The following is a 22,917-nucleotide window of genomic DNA, read 5'->3' on the forward strand; positions in this document are numbered from 1 at the left end:
TAAAAATGTTTTGTCTGTCAAAAGTTAAATGGGGGGGGGGGGACGCTTCAATTGACAGTTCACATGGTGTTACACTTGCACTGATGCCACAGTATTCTACCCCAGACTATAGGAAATAATAACAGCGAAATACCCCATTGTTTTTTTATTAATTACAGTTGTATGTAGGGTATTCGGCTGAACTCGGTGGTGAAGCGGTTCAGACTATGAGCCCAGGCCGGGGGCTGTTCAAACAGACAGAACACAACAAAATGAAACCGAATGCGAGGATCTTGAGACAAACACATTTCTAAGTTGAACACCTTTCCTGACAAAGTGTTTAAAAAAATTAATTGCTTAATCAGAAAAGCTTATGAAAGAGCAAAACGCAACAGCCAAAGACTACTCTAAGGGGCTGTTCGAGACAGATCGCTGTTTTTTTAGATGCTGTGTCTAACAAAATAGAATTCTTGAGACTCCTGCTTTATGTTGAACTGCATTTGTTGTGCTGTGTCTAGCCTTTTTACCACAAGAATGCAATCATTTTGAAGTCATCATCAGTGCTTTGCACACAGCCAAAATTAGAACACACAGTTTTAGCATTCAAATGTGCATTTTTTTCTTCAAATCGACAAATATTAAATTTCAAATTTTTATTTGACCGCCCTAGTCTCTGGGCGGAGAGGATCATTTGGAGAGGTCTAATAGCACATGCAGGAAGGCCTGCAATGAGAGCGTTACAGTAGTCCAGTCTAGTTATGACAAGGGACTGAACAAGCAGTTGTGTGGCATGTACAGTGAGGAAGGGTCTTATCTTCCTGATATTGTAGAGTGTAAATCTACAAGATCTTGCAGTTTTTGAAATGTGGTCTGTGAAATTTAGCTCATCATCAATGGTTACCCCTAGATTTCTGACCGTTTTGGAAGGCGAAACTGTAGTTGGACCCAGCTGCACGGTGATGTTGTGTTCAACAGCAGGGTTGGCTGGAAAGACAAGGAGTTCTGTCTTGGCAGGGTTGAGTTGAAGGTGGTGTTCCTTCATCCAGGCCGAGATGTCTGCCAGACAGGCAGCGATTCGAACGGTCACTGTGGTGTCGTTGGGCTGGAAAGACAAGTAGAGTTGCGTGTCATCAGCGTAGCAGTGGTAAGAGAAACCATGTGACTGGATGATGGGTCCCAGTGATGTTGTGTATATGGAGAAGAGAAGTGGCCCAAGCACTGATCCCTGAGGTACCCCAGTAAGTAACTGGTGTGGCTTGGATACTTCCCCTCTCCATGCTACCTCAAAAGACCTTTCTGAGAGATAAGAGTTGAACCAGAGTTGAACTTCACAGACATATTCCGGGGACACCAAAGATTTAAATTACATCTTGTGAAAAGGGGCATAATAGGTGCCCTTTAAAGTTTTATTCGATGCCACAATTTATGCAAACGTTGTCAACACATCTTTGTTTCCCAGTGGAATGACAAAAACCTGAATCATTGAAATTGCATAGCATCCAGCCTATTACGATGGAGCTTTTTTCAACTTTTGGAGTTCAAATCTTGCCTAGTAGAACCGTATTACCCTTGTAGAAAATATCTTCTACTAGAACACCAAAGTGAATCTGAACCTGATTCTAATCTGAACCTACTAGTCCTTGTGCAACAAAGTCTTTTAGTGTGAGGATGATCTTCAATTAAGGAATTATAGGAAGTGTTGATGACTCTTCCAAACTTGCATGAAATAGATGACAACCTAAGAGCTATTTATTGGTAGATAGGGAATAGACATCTAAGCCAGCCAAGCAGAAATATATCCCTCCTGATATATCTCTCACACTAAAAGTGATCTAAATAACCATCTCTTTATTCTTTCTGACAGTTCCTCGCGCTCACAGAGGAGGATCTCAACAAGTATGACCTCACTCAGGGGGCCAAGAAGAAACTAAAGACTCAGCTGGAGCTTCAGAAGTGAGTGTGATTTGTGTTCATATTATGACACCGATATGATTTGATCAGTGTGACTATGCCAAGTGAACTCCCTAAACATCTAGGATTCCAAAACATCTTGCATTTCACTCAAAGGTATGCGTATTTAGTGGCTCCAAATGCATTTTGACACAGCTAAAAATGCATGACTGTCATTGCATCATATAACAAACTATCCAACCAAGTGGCATTTATTTTATAGAAATATAGCATAAATATGTTTTTCAAGCAAAACATATAAAAAACGAGTTTGTTAGGATTTAAATATTAAAACAATAGATATACTATTCAAAATGAGGAGAAATGTATTTGCAGTTTAAAAGTTAGTGTGATGAACTCCACGTGTATCCAATGCATTGATCAATCATTTTTGTTTATATTTGTGTATTTTCTGCCCTCTTTACCTCATATAACTTGTAAACTTGTCTTCATTTGTCTCACATTGACATATAGCACTTGATGGCATGATAAGCTATAAGCACATACATAAGAAAGTCACATTTACTGTTTACTATATCTTTTGGAGTAGAGTTTATGTGATCACTTTACAATAAGGTTGTATTTTTTAACATTAGTTAAGCATTAGTTACATTCACAGCACTTATTAATCTAGGTTATTAACTGTTACCTCTTATTATTAATGTTTGCTCTATACTAATACATGTTTAAAAATAAAAAGTTGTATACGTTAACATGAATCTATTGTGAACTAACATGAACTAACAATGAGCCACAAGTTAACTTTAACCAAGATTAATAAATGCTGTAAAAAATATTTTGTTCATCATCAGAGTGTGAACAAATAGAACTTCATTATAAAGTGTTACCAATATTATTTATACTTTTTTTTAATACTACTTCATTTAAGCATTTGTTCCATCAGCATTTTGACAATTCGTGAAATTCTGAGCGAATAGAAGTTTGTGTTAGTAAATGGTCAACTCGCACAATTTCAGGGATAAGCTTTTGATGGACACAAATTACTTCCTGTGACAGTTTTATTCACTTTCATAGCTGTATATTAAGTTTTTTTCATATAATGGATAAGCTCAGAGATTAGTTTAATGAATTTGGTCCAAGATCAGCACAGCAGTAAAGGAATTCCAATGCTCAGGTAGAGCTGTGGGAGCCGAGATATCAGACAGATAACAGGAAATAATCCATAGGAAGTTTTCCACGCTGTACCTGGAAACAAACACAAAGTCATGCTGGGTTCACAGATCACATTTTCAAGTAAAAAAGAGTTTGACTGAAGACTTGCACAAGCTACGAGAATATTTCTTGGGACTGTCGCTCAAACATTTTGAAATGCTTTAAAGCATTAGAAGAGCTTTAGAAATACACTGTAAAAAAATTTAATAAAAAAAACAAACAAAACTGGCATCCGTTGTTGCCAGAAATATTATGTAAAAAAATACAGTAAAAATTTAAACTTTTCAGAACAACCTGTAAATGTTACTGTTTTAAATGGTTTACATGACTACGATGACACTGTTAAAATAAACGCTGTTAAATTTACAGTAAAAACTTGATATTAACCTTCTGAAACTGTATAAATCTGCTTTTTACTTTATAAGGTATTGTTAATCACCGTAAAAATGACACGTGAAATCATGTGAAGAGTACACAATGACATGAAGTTCACCAATAGTGGCTCTTCCAGGAGCAATGACCAATAAACATGTAGAGACAGTGCTCCGTGTCACTCACACAAACACCATCAGGGTAACACACATGAAATTTAGATAATGTAATAAACATGAACTAAACTACATCAAATATAAAAGAGAACACACCAATGTACATAACTGATATAAAAAATAAGAAGAAAAATAACTGTTTCCATAAAATATAATGAAATAGGATGGGTCATGCAGGGAATTGTGGGAACACCTGATTCTTGTTTTTTACTGTAATTTCAACAATAATTTACATGTACTCTTTTGTTAAACAAAATATTTATTTTTACCATTAATTATACAGGAAAATCATACTTTTTACATCTAAAACAACAACATTTTATTGTAAAAACTACTGTATTGTCTTTTAAAATATATTACATTTATTATTTTTTACTGTATATTTTACAGTTAATATTCGTTAATCAATTAACTTTTTATTTCTGTAGCACTTTAACAGTCTTTTACTATTAAAATTACAGACTTTTTTTACAGTGTACTATTTAGCTCATACAGATAGATTTTATGTTTAATACAGTTTAAAAAACAACTTATTATGTACTCAGAAATGTGAGCCACCAATATGTTGTAGATCTTTTAAGTTACTAAGATCTACTTTTTGAAAGCAAAGTCTGTCTTTGATCAAAAATAAGCTGACTAAACCAAGCAGGACACTGTACAGCAAGTCAATGGTGGGATGTTTTTGTACACAGCGCCATCTAGGAGTCATTGTTGGAACATTATGTTTTGTGCAAAACATCTTTTGAAACCTCTCTTTATTGGGTTTTTGTTTTAACTTTATACTTTTTAATCAATAAAAACAAGATTTAAAAATTACTCATTTTTAATCTAACAATTTGTGTATTATATTATATTTAATAAATAAATGATCTTTTTTCTTTTTTGATTGTTTTTTATTTTATTATTTTAGTTTTATTTTGCTCATTTTTATAATTTTTTAATGAAAATAATGTTTGGTTTTTAAATAGTATTTTAAATAATATTTAATTCGTTTTTTTTTACCATATTAATCTTAAATTCTTACATGGTTTTAAAGTGGACTTTTATGTGCCTTTTTTTCTCTTTTCGTGTCTATGTAAAAGAGAAAGAGCTATACATATGACCATTGTCATATGTATAGCTATATTAAAAAGCTTGCATTGCCTTGCTTTTGCCCTGTTTGCACTTAAAATTTGAGTAACGTTACAATCAAGGAATATATCAATAACATATGTCATAAATCATATTTCTGGGGCCTGGGTAGCTAAGCGAGTATTGACGCTGATTACCACACCTGGAGTCACGAGTTCGATTCCAGGGTGTGCTGAGTGACTCCAGTCAGGTCTCCTAAGCAACCAAATTGGGCCGGTTGCTAGGGAGGGTAGAGTCACATGGGGTAAACCTCCTTGTGGTTGCTATAATGTGGTTCTCACTCTCGGTGGGGTGCTTGGTGAGTTGTGTGTGGATGCAGTGGAGAATAGCGTGAAGCTTCCACTCACGCTATGTCTTCGCAGTAACGCGCTCAACAAGCCACGTGATGAGATGCACGGATTGACGGTCTCAGATGCGGAGGTAAATGGGATTCATCCTCTGCCACTCGGATTGAGGCGAGTCATTACGCCACCATGAGGACTTAGAGTGCATTGGGAATTCGGCATTACAAATTGGGGAGAAAAGGATGAAAAATAAAAAAAATATTGTTTCTTTCTTGTCAGAGAAAAGCTGGAGAAGAGATATGTGGTGTCTCAGTTTCCTGTTCTCTGTGGTGGGGTGGCCAGAGTGACGCCCTCCAGCCATATCGTACCACTAACGCACACCCACAGCGGCATCAGCGGCACTGGTACACCCTTGTGAAAAATCTTAAACACATATACTCAAGCACAAACACATTCTGCCTTTGTACAAAGTTATACATTTAAATTATTGCCGCTAATAAAACATATCCTCAAAGGATGGACCACTAATTGTTTGAAATACAATACATATGAACAAAGGTTACAGTGTGGTCTTTTTGTGTTTGTTCAGAGCTACGAATAGATGTAGAGAACAGCTCATTGCCCATTCAACGGGACAGCAGTTCCTCCTCTGGATATTCCAGCGCTCCTTCTAGTCCGATGACCCCTTTATCACGTGATGCTTCCTTTGACCGGGTCAAAGACCCCCACCGACGTATGAACCTTTGTTAATTTTTTTTATGGAACTATATACAGGGTTGACATGGTCATGGAAAACCTGGAAATGTCAGTGAATATTAAAATGGTGATGGAAAAATCAGGGAAATTAATCTTAATCTTAAAAAGTCATGGAAAATTCATGGGAATTTTTGTATATATAATTTTGATTGTTATGCTTAACACTAAAATATATTCTAAATAATATTTCTATAATACTTTATATGCTAGTGTAATCTTAAATGACTGGATAAAGATTTTAAAAAATTATTTTGTAGAGATTACACTAAAATATAAATATATTTATATTCTAGTATTCTAAATATTCTAAATACTTTAGATAAAAAAAATAAAATAAAATAAAAATAAATATATATATATATATATATATATATATATATATATATATATATATATATATATATATATATATATATATTATAATAAAATATTATAAGTTATATTTAATTATAAGTATAAATAAAAGAAAAGTTCCATGACGTTTTTTTAAATTTTAATAATAATAACAAAATTATATAATTTCCATGAATTTTCCAGGCCAGCTCTCTTTTCAAGCTGTACCTATAATACATAAAGGTAAAACAATTAAAGTAAAAATGTAAACAAAATGTTTAATATATTATTGAATTGTTCCCTGGATGAAGGGTAAGTATACTGCTGTTTAATGATTCTTGGTCTATATGCTCTTTCAGGAGTAGAATCTGTTTCGGATCCTGGAGAGAAAAAACGGTCATGTTTTCTCCTCAATCCAGCTGTATCCGGTCCCAGCCGTCCCACTGCCCAAGTCCTCCCAGTCCAGAATGATCCCTCCCACATGAGTTTACCCTCTCTCTCCCTGCCCCTCCTCTCCCCAGACCTTGTCCTCAACTCCCCCCGCAAACCCCACCCACCTCCTCTCTGTTCAGAAGAACGTCCCAAACAAATGGGTTCTGAAGTTACTGTTGGTGTCCGACTTGAGAACATTTTCCCTGGACTGAGTCTTGACAGTTCAACTGGGCACCAGGATGTTTCGGGACCTCGGGGGCCCCTCACAGTGCTTCGTTCTCCTCTTGGTCTGATGGTGGAGACCAGCAGTGCTCTCACCGCCACGTCCAACACCCATCATCTTGTCTCTCACCCTCCTTTACACCTACAAGTGTCTTCCTCTGTTCCACTCTCTGGATCTTACCCATTCTCCACCCCTTTGTCCTGCCCTTCATCAAGCTCCTCCTCCAGGCCCTCCTTCTCACCTGTCATTGGAGTACCCATAGCAACAGCCAGCAGCATTCCAATGGCAGCGGTACCTGGTAACACCTACTGTGTAAACAATACACCTGCAGTCACGCCCAGTTCTAGTCCAGCATCCACAGAAAATACTGGCTACATTTCACAAGCAAACAGCTCTACCTCTAGTTCCTCATTGTGTGTTTGTAGTTCTTGTGGTTGTAGAGGTAACTGCGGCTCCTACAGGGCACTTCCAGCTAGTTACGCTGGATACTTTCCAAGCCCCTTTTCGGGTACGTCAGTATTCACGTTAGGACCTTTGCTACATTTTAGTCCACTGCTTACAGGAAGTGGTACTGCCTCCCCTTTCTCATACCCTCTGGTGGCCCCACCCATCTACAATAACAGCCTATCACATGACTCACAACAGAACTTTGTGTGTCCACCAGTTCAGGGTTTCTTAGCGGGAGGTGTGTACCAGCCACATGCAATGATGGGAAATGGAAGCTCTGGGCATAAGAAAACTGGGAATGTGTCCTGCTATAACTGTGGGTTGAGTGGACATCGTGCACAAGACTGCAAGCAGCCAGCAATGGATTCTGCACAACAAGGTAATAGACTTTTATTAGTCACTATTACACATGGAATGAAAATTTAGGGGATTCACTCAGCATTTAAATGCAGTTGTCACTACCGTAACTTTGTAGTGTGTACATGGCTATAGAGACTTGGGCTCTTTTCACTTAAGGCCAAAGTACACTACGGTGGGCTGCATGATGACAGTCCGTGTCTGTGCTCATCATGTGCACATTTGCCTGGTGTTGACTGTACTAAATGAGGATCACAAAGCATTCGTGGTGTGCATATTTTGATCAAAAGAGTATATTTTGAAAGGCTGAGCCCTACTGTAAACCAAACTGCCAGCGTCCTACCTTAGCAATCAAGTATTACCGCCCTGGCAACCACCCACAACACCCTAGTAACTGCCTAGCAATGCCCTGGCTAACCACCTAGAACATCCTTGCAACCACCTAGAACTGCCCTAGATACCACCCCAAATGTCCTGGCAACCACATAGCAGTGCTCTGGCAAATACCCAGAATAGCATAGCAACCATTTAGCAGTGCCCTAGCAACTTCCTAAACACTCCAGCAACTGCTTTGCATCACATAATAATCCCCTATCAACCACCCAGAACACTCTAGCAATCTTGTAGCACCACATAGTAACGCCCTAGCAACCAGCATAAATGCCCTAGCAACTGCATAGCAAAGTCTAGGTAAATACCCAGAACAACATAGCAACCAATTGCAAAGCCCTACCAACCAATTGTCACACCCTAGCAATCATGTTGCACCCATTGCTACATCCTGGCAACCACAGAAATGGCCTAGCAACCGCATAGCAATGCCCTGTCAAATACCCAAAACAACGTTGTGGTGCCCTAGCAACCACTTAAACACTCTAGCATTCACTTTGCACCACATAGCCATACCATGGCAACCACCCAGAACACCCTAACAATTGTGTTGTGCCACCACAAAAAATAGCCAACAACCACATAGCAATGCACTAGCAAATACCTAGAACAGTGGAGCAACCAATTAGCAATGTCATAGCAACCTCCTAAACATTCTAGCAACTGCTTTGCACCACATAACCATCCCCTGGCAACTGCCCAGAATATTTAGTTGCTATGAACACACTAGCAATTGTGTAGCAATTGTGTTGTACCACATAGCAATGTCGTTGCAACAATAATCAATAGCCTAGAAACCACGTAGAAATGCCCTGGCAAATACCAAAACAGCATAGCAACCAATTAGCAATGCCCTAGCAACCACCTAGATCAACCTAGCAACCACTTTGCACCACATAGCAACACCCTGGCAACCACCACAAATGGCCTAGCAACTGTATAGCAATGCCCTGCCAAATAAAGAACAGCATAGAAACCAGTTAGCAGTGCTCTAGTAACCACCTACAACATGTTAGCAACCACAATGCCCTTTCAAATACTTAGAACAGCATAGCAACCAATTAGCAGTGCCCTAGCAACTACCTAAACACTCTAGCATTTGCTTTGCATTACATAGCCGTGCCCTGGCAACCACCCAGAACACCCTAGCAATTGTGTTATACCACAAAGCTACACCCTAGCAACCACAACAAATTGTCTAGCAACCTCATAGCGATGCCTTGGCAAATACCCAAAACAGCATAGCAACCAATTAGCAGTGCCTTAGCAACCACCTAGAATGCCCTAGCAACCTCTTTGCACCACATAGCAATGCCCTGGCAAATACCTAGAACAGTGGAGCAACCAATTAGCAATGTCATAGCAACCTCCTAAACATTCTAGCAACTGCTTTGCACCACATAACCATCCCCTGGCAACTGCCCAGAATATTTAGTTGCTATGAACACACTAGCAATTGTGTAGCAATTGTGTTGTACCACATAGCAATGTCGTTGCAACAATAATCAATAGCCTAGAAACCACGTAGAAATGCCCTGGCAAATACCAAAACAGCATAGCAACCAATTAGCAATGCCCTAGCAACCACCTAGATCAACCTAGCAACCACTTTGCACCACATAGCAACACCCTGGCAACCACCACAAATGGCCTAGCAACTGTATAGCAATGCCCTGCCAAATAAAGAACAGCATAGAAACCAGTTAGCAGTGCTCTAGTAACCACCTACAACATGTTAGCAACCACAATGCCCTTTCAAATACTTAGAACAGCATAGCAACCAATTAGCAGTGCCCTAGCAACTACCTAAACACTCTAGCATTTGCTTTGCATTACATAGCCGTGCCCTGGCAACCACCCAGAACACCCTAGCAATTGTGTTATACCACAAAGCTACACCCTAGCAACCACAACAAATTGTCTAGCAACCTCATAGCGATGCCTTGGCAAATACCCAAAACAGCATAGCAACCAATTAGCAGTGCCTTAGCAACCACCTAGAATGCCCTAGCAACCTCTTTGCACCACATAGCAATGCCCTGGCAACCACCACAAATAGCCTAGCAACCACATAGCAATACCCTGTTAAATACCCAGAACAGCATAGCAACCTTCCAGAATAACCTCGCATCATGGCAGTTTTGCACGAACAAGCACCACTCGCATTTTTTCAGACAATAGTCTAGTCATTTTTTGCATTTAAACATTAATATTGATAATAAAATAACCTTTCTTTATATTTTCTTTTTGCAGGGATATTTCGTCTGAAATATTCTTCGCAGTCAGACAGCCAGGACTCTGGGGACTAAATGTTGTGTAAGAACTGGTTTGGATCTGCAATGTCCTCAGTGTGTAAATACACTTCCATGCAAGACCTCACTGAGTAAAGACATTAAAGAATCTTTTTTCAGGAGGATTAAGTGATCGAGTTTGATCAGTCATGGCTTCCAGTGAAACCCTTTTGCTACAGAATCGAGGCTTGATCTTGCATGGCACCTAGGATCTTTGTAAAGGGATATTTGGAGGAGTACGAAAACATTCTTCTATTTGTGTTCTTCAGTTCTCTTTACACTGTTAAAATCACACTTCAAACTTGCCTGTGCAAGTCACAGTGGAGCAGCCAGTAGTGTATCAGTCAACATTTGCCTCACATGTCATTCTTGGAAGCAAAACAAGAAGGGGTTTACCAACCAATCATGCTCGCCAAATAATGTGCAATGATGGCAGTGTTTTTGCTCATGGTGTGTCTATGAGTCAACCTTTGAGAATAGGATACTGGCATTTTCTTATGGAGATTATTGAGAAAAGAAGGAAAAACTGAAATCTCTTTGTCTTGTGAAATCAACTTGACATTTTAAAACTTTGTGGAGGAAAGTGTCTGAAGAGGTCATGCTTTGCTTTTTTGACTACCAATAGAAACATTTGCCAGGAAGGCCTCTTAAGCATCATATGTGTTATATGTTAGTGACCGTTTTTTGTAGAAATCATGGTATTTTTTTTTAATGTTCTAGTTTTTGGAATGTTTGCTATATTCTTTTTTATATAATCTCTTTGCTCATAAAGGATAAATAAGTGCCATGTCACCATGGTGCTCAGCTAAATGATGTGTATACATATACCATTGATGAACAGTCTCGTAGCTCACAGTAGGTCTGCCTTAAAAAGGTTTACAAGTTATCATTGAAAGGGATAAATGAATGGGATTTTTACTTCCGGAACCAGACTGTTGCGCTCTATAGCTTAAATGGTCTGAAGATTTCTGTAATTCGAGTTCTGATGGGAAACAAATCATTTTGTCACATTGAAAAGTTAAAAATGATGGGTTTTCCCATGTTATGTTATGGTTTTCCATACTGTTAAAAAAAGGTAAATATTCCACCTTAAACATAAGACCCAAGAGGTTCCATCCCATTTTCTCATTCAATGGAAAACTAAAAGCAAAATGTATATTTATGATCCAAGTATTTGTTCAGCGTATAGCTGCCTCTAACAGAATGTTTCTGTACTTTTTATTTACAAAGATCTTACAATCGCTGGCTATGCATGGTGCTTTATACATTACTACATGCTGTATGTATTCTCAAGTCTAGTGTATTTGCAAGTCTTTTGACTTAAAATGACAATGCAGACGCTGCCATTTTGTATTCAGAGGTGAATGTTTAATGATGTTTGAATGATAAAGTTGTTTTTGTAATGTATCAATTTGACTATTTTTAAAGTAAATTTGTTTTAAATTTTCAATTTAAATTAAAAAATATAAAATTTCCTGTGTGAATGCAATTTGTTTGGTTGTCACTCCTAGGTAGAACGGTTTGAACAGTGAATAATCATAAGACCCTATACATTGAAATTTTCTTTTCATATACCTAACAGATAACATGGCATTAAAATGTAAAATATCTGCCTAACTAGCCAATACCAGCAATACAAATTAAAAGTAAACTTCTTTAAACTTAAACTTATTTCTGTGGCATCAAAGTAAATTGCAAAAATAACTATTCTAAACAGGTTTCCCAAACACTCCCCATGTCTTGCAGGTAGACCTACTTCAAACTCATGCCATTGGTTGTGAGCAGCCACCAAGCTTTTTTTGTTGGCTCACACACAAACTGCAGTCAGAATAGTTTTTGCTGATTACAAACCATTTACAAAGATTTGTGACACATTTCGAACAGCTATATCATATATATCTGTCTGGTTATAGGAAAATGTAATGCAAGATATTCAAGTAGAGTAGCTTTAACATTTCTTAAAGTTTTAAGGCATTCAAAGAAACGCAGAGACAGAATGCATATTCCTCTTTTATTTTTAAAATACCAACATTATTAGAAGTGTCATATTGCTGTAAATCTGACATCTGAGCGCAGGAGAAATGCAGAAAAGAGTTTGATAACGGGTTGATAATTTTAGTTAAAGAGTCACTTTTGTAAATTGCACAATAAAATCACATATGATTTATTTTTTATACAAGAAAAACAAACAAAACAATAACATCTCTTTAAATAAGAGCAAGACAATTAAATTGCTAATAAATGTTCAGGAGAAAAGGCATCTAATCTTATCTGTATAGTTAACTGTAAATGACATACAGATGGAAAGATTACAACAGCTCACAGTTATGCATTTATAAAGTATGTAAATAATTCTATAATAAAATTGAGTAGACTAAAAGCGTGCACCTAAAACAGCAAGGATGTTCAGGCGCATTTCAATATAGACTGGGCTACATCTGCCCTGTCTACCTGGTCCACAATCGCTTCATTGTACAACATTAATGACGCTAATGCCACATTCATTCGCTCAAGTTGTCTTTCAATGTACCATTGTCAGATAATTATTTTTATTGACCTTTCTATACTGACATTATAAAGCTTCATACTACAATCAAAGCTGGGTTGTTGTTTTTGTATAATAGCAAACAAAATTTAATTCCAAGTAAACATCTACTTTCCGTGGAACACACTGAAAAGTTTGAATGCAATTCGGCTGTTATTTCAAACCTTGGCTTACCTCAACGCTCACGACCCAATTAGCTACACCTTTGGGTTAGGGTTAGAAACGACACAGTTTCCTCTAGCAGGAAATGGAATGCGGTTATCAGCCGTAAACAGCTTTTGTAATGACTATGGGTAATCTATGGGTAAGAAAGTCTGCCAAACTCAACGAGTAAAGATGAGTCCACAAAGCGTGCCATCCAAATATTAGTCATGGAACAAGAGGGTTAGAAATTTGCCAAAGTGTACTAGCAGCAACCCAACCCCAGCCAAGCTGTAATGGACCAGACCAAAAACCTACAAAACTATTTGGTTGCTTAACGTCAGATGTAACAGATGCCTCATCTAGATGTGTTGGATAATTTTTGTAACCACTAAGGGAAAGAGATGATCCCATCTCTTGATACCCAGAGGTCATTATTTCAAGCTTTAGATTGAGTAAATCTTATTAAAACACACTGGATCATTGTCCAGCTGACCATAACATGACAAAAACCAAACAAATGATGAATCATACATAATGATAACACGAATAGGGAATTCAACGTTAAAGGGTTGAAAAGGAATTTAGGATTTAGCTCTGGATAATGGTTAGGATTCAGTTGGGATTGGGGCCAAAAGGACTTAAAGTTCAGCTGGTTCCTACAGTCCTGTTGGTAAGGGGAGGGGCTAGATTTAAGGGACACATGGTTTGGGGGTAGGTTGTTTTATTGTCCAAGAAAGAAAGCCAATCATATATGTCATTATTACTGAGAGCCCACAGATCCAAATGTCTCCTGGGAGGCGTAGACCATGTACAGGAAGCCGTCCTCATCTTTCTCGCGCTCATAGACCTCGGAAATGGCAGTAGACACAGATACCATGCTGTGACCATTAACAAGAAGGAAAAAAGCCTGGTTGGAGTTGAGCTGGAGGCGTCTCCTATTGGAAGCAAATACAAAGATAAAATACACAGAGATGCAATAGCAAAGTCTAACATAATTCCAGATTTTTTTGAATGGATTCAATTCAGGGTCAAATTGAATGATGTCAAATCATTTGCTCTGACATTGCGATTTAAATTAGCAATTTTAAATTGTGATTTTCATTTTATTGCAAAGAAAGTTAGCAGAAGGTGGCTTTCAGGATGAATAAATGAACAAAGGAATAAACAAATAATGGAAGGAAAGAGGTAAAAGCATGAAATCAAGACATCCCATGCAGACGTTACCTGATTATCTTAATAAGTTCACTCATGTTTACGTGGTCAGGAACTAAAAACTTGGTTTTGTCCAGAATTGGAAGTTGCTTCTCTCCCTTGTATCTCTCAATGATCACCTGAAACAAAATCAACATGCAAAATTATTATGCTGGCTCGACAAAGTCAACATACTGTTCGACACTTTAAGCTTATTAGGGTTTTCCCAAAACCAAGAACAAATTTTTTTAATTGTATCCCCTCCTAGAGCTTTCAAGCTACATCTACCCAACTTTCTAACTGATTTGATTTACAGTTTTGATGTAATGAATGATCAAAAATCCCACAAATCCCACAGATTTACATTGACAGAATGTTCAAATGGGCCACAGAATACTCGTAATTACTATCAAACTGTCAAATCGTTCAAATGTAAACACACACAAGACCTTTAAAGGAATGTTCTAATTCAAAAATTGATTACCGCAAAAAATATATACATTTAATTTAAAAAATATATATATATTTCAACCTATATTTCGAAGTGAAAGGGGCAAATCCGTAAACGTTAAAATAGCCAGTTTAAAAGGTATGCCACAAGATGTAAACAATATAGGTGTTGACATTATTTAGGTGTGGTAAAATAACCTTGTGTGTGTGTAAAGATATCGAATTTCTCTTTGTTGCCATGACTCTACATAACACTGTAAACCCTAAAATGACCATAAAATCTACAATTTAAACTCTTAACAGCTCAAATCTATGTCCCATCCATCCGTCTGTCTGTCTGTCTGTCTGACTTTTGTGCTTGTTAATCCAAACAAAAATACCAAGCCTTCTTTTTTCAAACTATTTTAAACTTTCAGGCCTGGCATTTTCAAGCCAAAGTTGGTAGTTGTACATAACTAGAAACAATGTAAGTGAAAGTTAAAACAACACTGAATGTGTTCCATAACTTTAAGGGGGAATGAGAACATGGATCATTCAAAGCATATGCTCTGGATGGTGATTTGTGTCTATACAGCAGATAGGAAGTTGACTGCCACGTTTTACTGGTCAGCTCGAATAACAATAGACATGGCTAACCCTGAGGCACTGTCAAAAGAGGTGATTCCAGGCCTCAAAACCAATGATTGGTCTTTAAGAGACTAAAAGGTGCACTTTACATAAATGCAAACACAGACATTCATAGGTTAGTTGTTTTACCAGGTCTATTGTCCTGCTTTCTTTTGAGATTCTCCATAAGATTAACCTATTATGACCATTACATGCTGCAAAAAAAAAAACATTAGCAATTCTAATTTAACTTCCTAAAAAAATTGGCATTTAAACAAGCACGTACAAACATATTTTAACGGAAGGTAAATTGAAAACATGACATTAAAAGAATGACATTGGGGAATAAAACGGAACTGTGGTATGTATTGGTAGGAACATAAGAAACCACTCACACTAAGTGTGGATGCCTTTTCTACTGGTTCTAAATCTGAAAATTCCTCTCCAGATCTTTAGATGCATTTAATCTGCTTACCGGGATCTTGCTGGGATGCTGTTCCCGGATCAACCGTACATCCTCCACACGCTGCTCTGTACAGAGGAAAAAAGAACGGATATTAGATACAGGCAGATCATAATCGGTGCAGTGTACTTGCTTGTTTAAATTTCAATGAGAGGTTGGGTGGGTCTGAGACTCAAATATAAATAAATTCAGTATGCTTAGGTTTAATGGTTCCTAGCATAAGGTTAGTTTTCGTCCTAATAGAAAAACTAGATTTTAACCAGGGCTGGTAAATTTTATGTGTTAATTTCTGTGATTAACAGTTGACTGTTGAAAGCATAAAAAAAAAAAAAAAAAAAAAAAAATGTACAGAATTAAAGCAATATCTTTTTTTCACTTCCTGAAACTTTCCTGTTTTTCCCCCACTTCCTGTGGCTAAAATTGGCATATGTAAATTTCCAAGATGTACATATTCGACTCAACTGCACATCCTAGCATAGAAACTGATTGTGTGGAGCAGCGCACGCTTATGATGGGCAAGCTGCCATATCTTTTCCCATCACCCGAAAACACTCTCTGTCTTTACCAAAATACCACATGAACATGAGCATTTTGGCATAATTTTGAAATGTATTTGACCGTTCATGTCATACACGCATGTTCAGCATATCGACCAGCCCTACTGGTATAATTTTTAATGAGGCACCGCGCCCACTGTTTGCTCTGTTACAAAAATGGGATGCACACCACCGTGCAAATTGGGCTCTAGCAAAGTCAAAGTGCACGTCTGCCAATGCTGCGATGAAGTAATTTTTATTGAGTATAAGGCTGTCTCGTTTCGGGCCCATACGCCATAAAGGCTCCATGATAAGTTCTGTTTCCGCTTGTCCAACGGAGGCCGATTCGTTTAAAAGGAGGTACTCGGTATACCGCTGCCTTCAAAGACCGCGTCCTAGCTAGTACGCAGCCTTCAAATGAGACACAGCTTAAACCAGGCTTAACGGTGACGCGGAGGTGGCACCTCCAGTGCCATTCTAAATACAAATAAGTGAACCGAACTATTGAGTATCTACACCTGAGATGTTCGTGAGTAATACATCTCAATCGTGCACCTTTTGTCACGGATCCCACCGGTCTCTCTTTCTCCTCCTTCCTCACATAAGTCACAGTGCTCACTCAGACCTGAGTTCTGATTACACACACCTGCATATCATTATTGGCTAATCAAGGACTGCATATATATATACCCCGATTTCACACACACTCTTTGTCTGTTCACATCCATAGTATCACTGCGACGCCAAAACTTTCTACAATGCCAAACATACCGGTGTCTACATCCTTGCCTGCAAGTATCATAAGACTGTTGTGAGTTATCTGTTCATCATGTCTTTACCCTGTCTGGATATTACTCACCTGTTGTTTGCCACTCTGCTCAACTGGATTTACTCACCATGTTTAAATCACTGTTTCAATCATCTGTTCTATAAACCCTGGAACTTCATATCTCTGCCTCCGTGAGTCTCTCTGTGACACCTTTAACTTTTAAACCCTCACGCTTTTATATTGACATTCTGAACTCTCCAAGAAGTCCTGTATGTGTCTGCTTGTAGGCAAGTTCACAGTAGTTTAATTTGCTTCTTATTCAAAATCTGGTAAAAAAAAAAAAACAACACCTCCAGTGCCATTCTAAATGCATATAAGTGAATCAAACTATTGAGCATCTACACCTGAGATGTTCGTGAGTAGCGCTCAAAAACTGCACACCACGTGAAGGCTAAAAAAATAGGCGCACACGTGTAGGTAAACAGACCAGCGCCATTCAATAAAGTGCTTGAGCTGCACGTGCATTTTATATATTTACTTATTAAACACAGCCTTTTGTAATTCACAGAGCTATTGCACGTCTTCAAGTGGCTTTGAATAAAATGCATGAGTCATATGAACTATTTTAAGTGTGTTTTAATGGTTCTTTTATGTCATTTTTTTTACTTGATGGTAATGAACATAACTAACACACCGGGCTTGTCGGACCGATACACGATACGTTTTAAAATGTCAGTATCGGAGCTGATACCGATCCGGGTATCGGATCGGTGCATCCCTATCCAGGACCCACAGCACATTTTGGATGTCTCCCTTATTTGACACCTAGTTCAGAAATGGAGATCTCTGCTAATGAGCTCATGATCTGAATCAGGTGAGTCAGATAAAGGAGACATCCAAAATGTTCAGTGCTGGGGGTCCCCTGAACTGGAATTGAGAACCACTTGCTTAGACCAAAGCTTGCACCAACACTATGAAGGCTCTGGTCCAGCTGTTGGCATACGAGACAGAGCAATAGTCCTGGCAATAAACTGTTCAGATGCTTTTAATCCAGATTACTACAATTTTCTCTTTCAGGACATTAAGAAAATATTCAACAACAGTTCCAGTGTTTATGTCACTCTTTCAAGTAAAACTGGGCAAAATTGCTTAGACAATTAGTTAACTTTTTTTATGTAGAATCCTTTGTTCCACATTTTCTTCACTTAATGAGTTAACAAGCAGAAACAGAAACAAGGAAGTCCTCTCTGTACCATGCATGATAACTTGAATCTGAACAAAAGACATGACTCATCATGAGAAGACAGGCCAGTATCTACAGCAACCATAAAACAACATCTAGGCCTACATACAAATTCTAGAAAACATCACCACGCTGATATTTTTTGGGGGGTAAACATGTTTTCAAAGAATTTGAGGCAATCAAGAAAAGACGGAAGTCGGGGTGGGGTTCATGAACTTGTCTGAGAACAAGTTGATCAATTATGACCCCACGTGCAAGTGTGTACATTGAGCAAGTATGTGATTTTTTTTTTTTCGTTTTTTTTTTGTTGCTACTAAAGCTTCTAAACCCTCTTATATTGTAAATGTATATTGTTAGGGGTGGTTGTGTCAACTTGAGTGATGGAAATGAGCCATACAGTTGAAGTCAGACGTTTACACAGTCATTAACATATTTACATATTTAATATTAGCAAACTATAGTTTTGGCCAAGTCATTTAGGACATCTACTTTGTGCATGACAAGTCATTTTTCCAACAACTGTTTATTGTTTCACTTTTAATTGAATATATCACAATTCCAGTGGGTCAGAAGTGTACATACAAGTTAACTGTGCCTTTAAGCAGCTTGGAAAATTCCAGAAAATTATGTCAAGCCTTTGGACAATTAGCTTCTGATAGGAGGTGTACTGAATTGGAGGTGTACCTGCAGATGTATTTTAAGGCCTACCTTAAAACTCAGTGCATCTTTGCTTGACATCATGGGAAAATCAAAAGAAATCAGCAAAGACCTCATAAAAAAAAAATGGTGGAACTCCAAAAGTCTGTTTCATCCTTGGGAGCAATTTCCAAATGCCTGAGGTACCATAGTGCCAACAGTACACTAGTACAAAAATATAAACACCATGGGACCACACAGCCATCATACCGCTCAAAAAGGAGATGCATTCTGTCTCCTAGAAATTAACGTAGTTTGGTGCGAAAAGTGCAAATCAACCCCAGAACAACAGCAAAGGACCTTGTGAAGATACTGTAGGAAACTTGTAGACAAGTATCTATATCCACAGTAAAATGAGTCCTATATCGACTTAACCTGAAAGGCTGCTCAGCAAGGAAGAAACCACTGTTCCAAAATCACAATATAAAAGCCAGACTACAATTTGCAAGTGCACATGGGGACAAAATCATACTTTTTTGAGAAATGTCCTCTGGTCTAATGAAAAAAAAAAACATTGAACTGTTTGGTCATAATGACCATCGTTATGTTTGGAAGAAAAAGGGTGAGGCTTGCACACCAAAGACACCATCCCAACCATGAAGCATGGGGATGGCAGCATCATGTTGTGGGGGTGCTTTGCTACAGGAGGATCTGGTGGACTTCACAAAATAGATTGTATTATAAGGAAAGAAAATGATGTGGATATATTGAAGCAACATCTCAAGACATCAGTCAGATGATTTCTGAGACCCCAAGCAACCGATCAACTCAGGGGCCCATTTAAAAAAATAACATAAAATTGATTTAAATCATAATTTTAAATTCATCCTATCAGCCGTTGTAGCCAAGTGCATTCAAATTGTTTACTGAAACATAAAAATCTAGTTCAAGTTAATTGATTAAGTTTATGCATGTTTTCCACAATACAGTAATATATATATATATATATTTACCTGCATATATTTTTACAAAACACTCTTTTTTTATGAACAGGGTGTATACAATCTACTTTATAATAATTTATAATTATTATTATAAGCCAACAATAATTTATCATTGTCCAGATTGTCATTATAATTTAATACAGTATTATTATTATTACTTTGAATATTTGTGAGGATATTACAAAAGTAATATATTTCTGTCTTATTTAATTTACTTTCACCAGGACCTTATATTCTGACACTGCAGTGTATTGTTAAACATGTTGTTAGAATCACTGGCAACATTTGTTACAGTATTGTAACAGTAGACATACAAGGCATGGCGGCCCCTCAGCACACTAGACCAGAATGAAAAAAAAAACCACTCCTGAAAGCACAGAAACTTTGCTTGGTGTAGAATAATCTGGAATAATGTTAAGCATTGTAACAGTCACCTCTATGAAACCTGAACTTGTTCAGAACGTTAAATCTTTGTGAAAAATGTGCTAAAAAAAAAAACAATGTAGACGCACCGCAACAAATGAAACAGAACACAGGTTTTGTTTTATTCGATTTTCACTCGCCAACAGTTTTATGGAGATCGCCGACAAAAGCCCGAAATCATAGGCAAATCAGAGCTCGCTCCCATGAGCGACGAACGCAATATATGAATGATCAGCGAGATATCTAGCATGTTAAATATCTGGACCAGTCTGCCAAATCATGCAATGTGAAATGTGTTTTGACTGAATACAACTGCAGCGTTGACCTACAGTCGATGAGAGAGCAAGAAACAGGGCACGGGAAGTTTCAGTGGGAGGAGTCCTGATGTACCTGCAACAGAACATCAGCTAGCATGGCTGCAGTATCAAGAAAGTTTAATTGTACCGAAGAAATGGAGGAAAAATTAGTGGAACTTTGGCAGGAGCACCAGTGCCTATTTGATGTTTCACAACCGGGTGGAGTAAGAGAAGAGTTGGAGAGAAATTGCCAATTCTCTTGGACAGTCAGGTAAGCAAATAGGAAGCTTTTTCTGTATGAGGTACTTTTTCATATTGTAGCCAATAAAATATATGTTACCTTTAGGCAATTAAAAACATACACATAATATTCTGATGATCATGCATTTGTTTTCATATCTCATATGTACTCCGTCGTGAAACTTAATTTGGAGTCCATGCAGAGTAATCGGAGATTTGTCAATAGTGAAATGTTTTGTTCACCCCTGTCACCGATTCCTTGTGTAATTTGAAAACCCAACGACTTTCATGACAAGACAGACAGTTTTGTGTAATATGAACGGTACCACAATCCCACGTCTTTGAAAGTCATGTAGTGTGTAGGAGGCATTATTGTGAGAAGCTTGTGGAAGGCTATCCAAAAAGTTTGACCCAAGTTAAAGAATTTTAAGTCAATGCTACCAAATTGTATGTTAACTTCTGGCCCACTGGGAATGTGATGAAAGTATAAAAGCTGAAATAAATCATTCTCTCTAGTATTATTCTGACATTTCACATACTTAAAATAAAGTAGTGATCCTAACTGACCTAAGACAGGAAAAGTTTTCTATCATAACATGTCAGGAATTGTGAAAAACTGATTTTAAATGTATTTGGCTAAGGTGTATGTAAACTTCTGACTTCGACTGTATGAGTTGATATATATATATATATAAATATGAATCAACACCATGGCTCTTATAAGACTTTAGTATATGCTATTAATACCCCAGATGTAGTTAGGCAGCTCACTAGGTTGCCAACTATTTTCCAGTTGATTCCCAACAAAAGGTAAAAAAATTAAAATCAATTTTAATCTGGGGTAAAGAAAACGAAAACAACTCAAAACGACGTTCCTTGGCCTTCAACAGTCCTCCAACAGAGCGTGAATGCGATAATAATAGGCCGGATACTCACAAAAATATTCGAAAAACCGTTGAACAGCATTTTACAAATATTTGCGTTGCAATCGTTGTTTGTTTACTTGAGTCCTTTCAAATAACCTTAAACGACGAGCCCCATCCCCCAATCCTGCAGTCCTTTGTTTTTCGCTAACATCTGTCCACAAATAGGTTGCGACAGAATCCGTTTCAAATAACATCCTACACATTCTTTATGATGTTCATGTTATCATTATAATTCGGTATTGTTGTTACATGCCTTTACTGTCTGAACATTGAGATAACGACTATAAACAGCCGACACCCTTTCAACCTAGTTTGTCTGTGTTGTTTTGAGAGAGCAACAAAACTCGGCCTATTTTTTTCACAACACAAAAATTAGTTATTATAATATAAGATACATATAGTACATTTCAACACACTTACAATAAGTAGATTATACACTATCATAAATACAAATAACAATCGTGAACAAAAAAGACTAAGTATCATGCTGTAAATTGAACGCAATCTAATTGATTTTGTATATAAAACGCAAAACATTGATATGCGTTTATCACGGATGAGATGAACTCGGTGCACTTACCAAATGCCCTCCTTTGTTTGAACGTCTTTTCTGTAGGCATTTTAAAAAAAATTAGGTCAGACAGTGTCTTCTTTAGGCAAACCTGCCTTATTTGTCCAATGTATCTCTCTCCGAGTAGACCTTGATCTGTTGTTGGGGCTTTTAAATGCCAAAATCGTGTAATTCTGTTACGTTACAGTCTCCTTCCTGTCGCTGATTTGACCCTGTGAAGTCCGTCTTACCAAGCAAAACAAACAGGTCAGCTGATCCATGACGTCATGGTGCAAATGCAGTGTGCATAGGGGAAAGGGGAAGCGCTTTGGGGGTTGTCACTTTAATGTCTGACCCCTCACTGGAACATTATTTAAGTTAACCCAGCCGGCATTTCAACGTTTATTCACGGGTGAACCAACGTCATGGATCAAGGTTGAATTTGGTTTCGATTTTTCAAAACGAATCAACGTTGATATCGCGACGTTATTTCAACGTCTTACTTTTCAACATTAAATGAACTATAGATTGAGTTTCCTTTTCAATCTACACAGTACACAATTTTGCATTCGATTAAATTTAACCTAGTTTGCAATTGAAT

General features: G+C 37.6%; 2 protein-coding genes across 2 annotated transcripts in view; one reads left to right on the top strand and one right to left on the bottom strand.

Moving 5' to 3' along the window:
* The window catches only part of LOC127638351 (zinc finger CCHC domain-containing protein 14-like), a 45,394-nt gene extending 33,641 nt beyond the window's left edge, over window positions 1-11,753 (top strand). Inside the window, exons 9-13 of the mRNA XM_052119834.1 lie at window positions 1,844-1,932; window positions 5,345-5,469; window positions 5,655-5,798; window positions 6,514-7,635; window positions 10,257-11,753. Of these exons, the coding sequence (XP_051975794.1) occupies window positions 1,844-1,932; window positions 5,345-5,469; window positions 5,655-5,798; window positions 6,514-7,635; window positions 10,257-10,312 (1,536 nt within the window). The 3' untranslated portion in view covers window positions 10,313-11,753. The remainder of the gene's footprint in view (window positions 1-1,843; window positions 1,933-5,344; window positions 5,470-5,654; window positions 5,799-6,513; window positions 7,636-10,256) is intronic.
* A 538-nt stretch (window positions 11,754-12,291) lies between these two features.
* LOC127638363 (microtubule-associated proteins 1A/1B light chain 3B) lies at window positions 12,292-22,586 on the bottom strand. The gene is made up of 4 exons (XM_052119851.1): window positions 22,347-22,586; window positions 15,706-15,761; window positions 14,208-14,314; window positions 12,292-13,918 (listed from the first exon to the last, which is right to left on the bottom strand). The coding sequence occupies exons 1-4, from the start codon at window positions 22,384-22,386 to the stop codon at window positions 13,744-13,746; spliced, it is 378 nt and encodes a 125-aa protein (XP_051975811.1). The 5' UTR covers window positions 22,387-22,586; the 3' UTR covers window positions 12,292-13,743.
* Between the last annotated feature and the right edge of the window lie 331 nt (window positions 22,587-22,917).

Source organism: Xyrauchen texanus, chromosome 46 (assembly GCF_025860055.1).
Source record: "Xyrauchen texanus isolate HMW12.3.18 chromosome 46, RBS_HiC_50CHRs, whole genome shotgun sequence".
NCBI classification, from domain to species: Eukaryota; Metazoa; Chordata; class Actinopteri; order Cypriniformes; family Catostomidae; genus Xyrauchen; species Xyrauchen texanus.

Excerpts from the sequence above, each read along its gene's own strand:
- LOC127638363 (XM_052119851.1), bottom strand. The coding sequence starts at position 22,386 with ATGCCTACAGAAAAGACGTTCAAACAAAGGAGGGCATTTG. Across the intron at positions 14,315-15,705 it reads AGCATCCCAGCAAGATCCCG|GTGATCATTGAGAGATACAA; the intron begins GTAAGCAGATTA and ends ATTTTGTTTCAG. Across the intron at positions 13,919-14,207 it reads GAACTTATTAAGATAATCAG|GAGACGCCTCCAGCTCAACT; the intron begins GTAACGTCTGCA and ends TGCTTCCAATAG.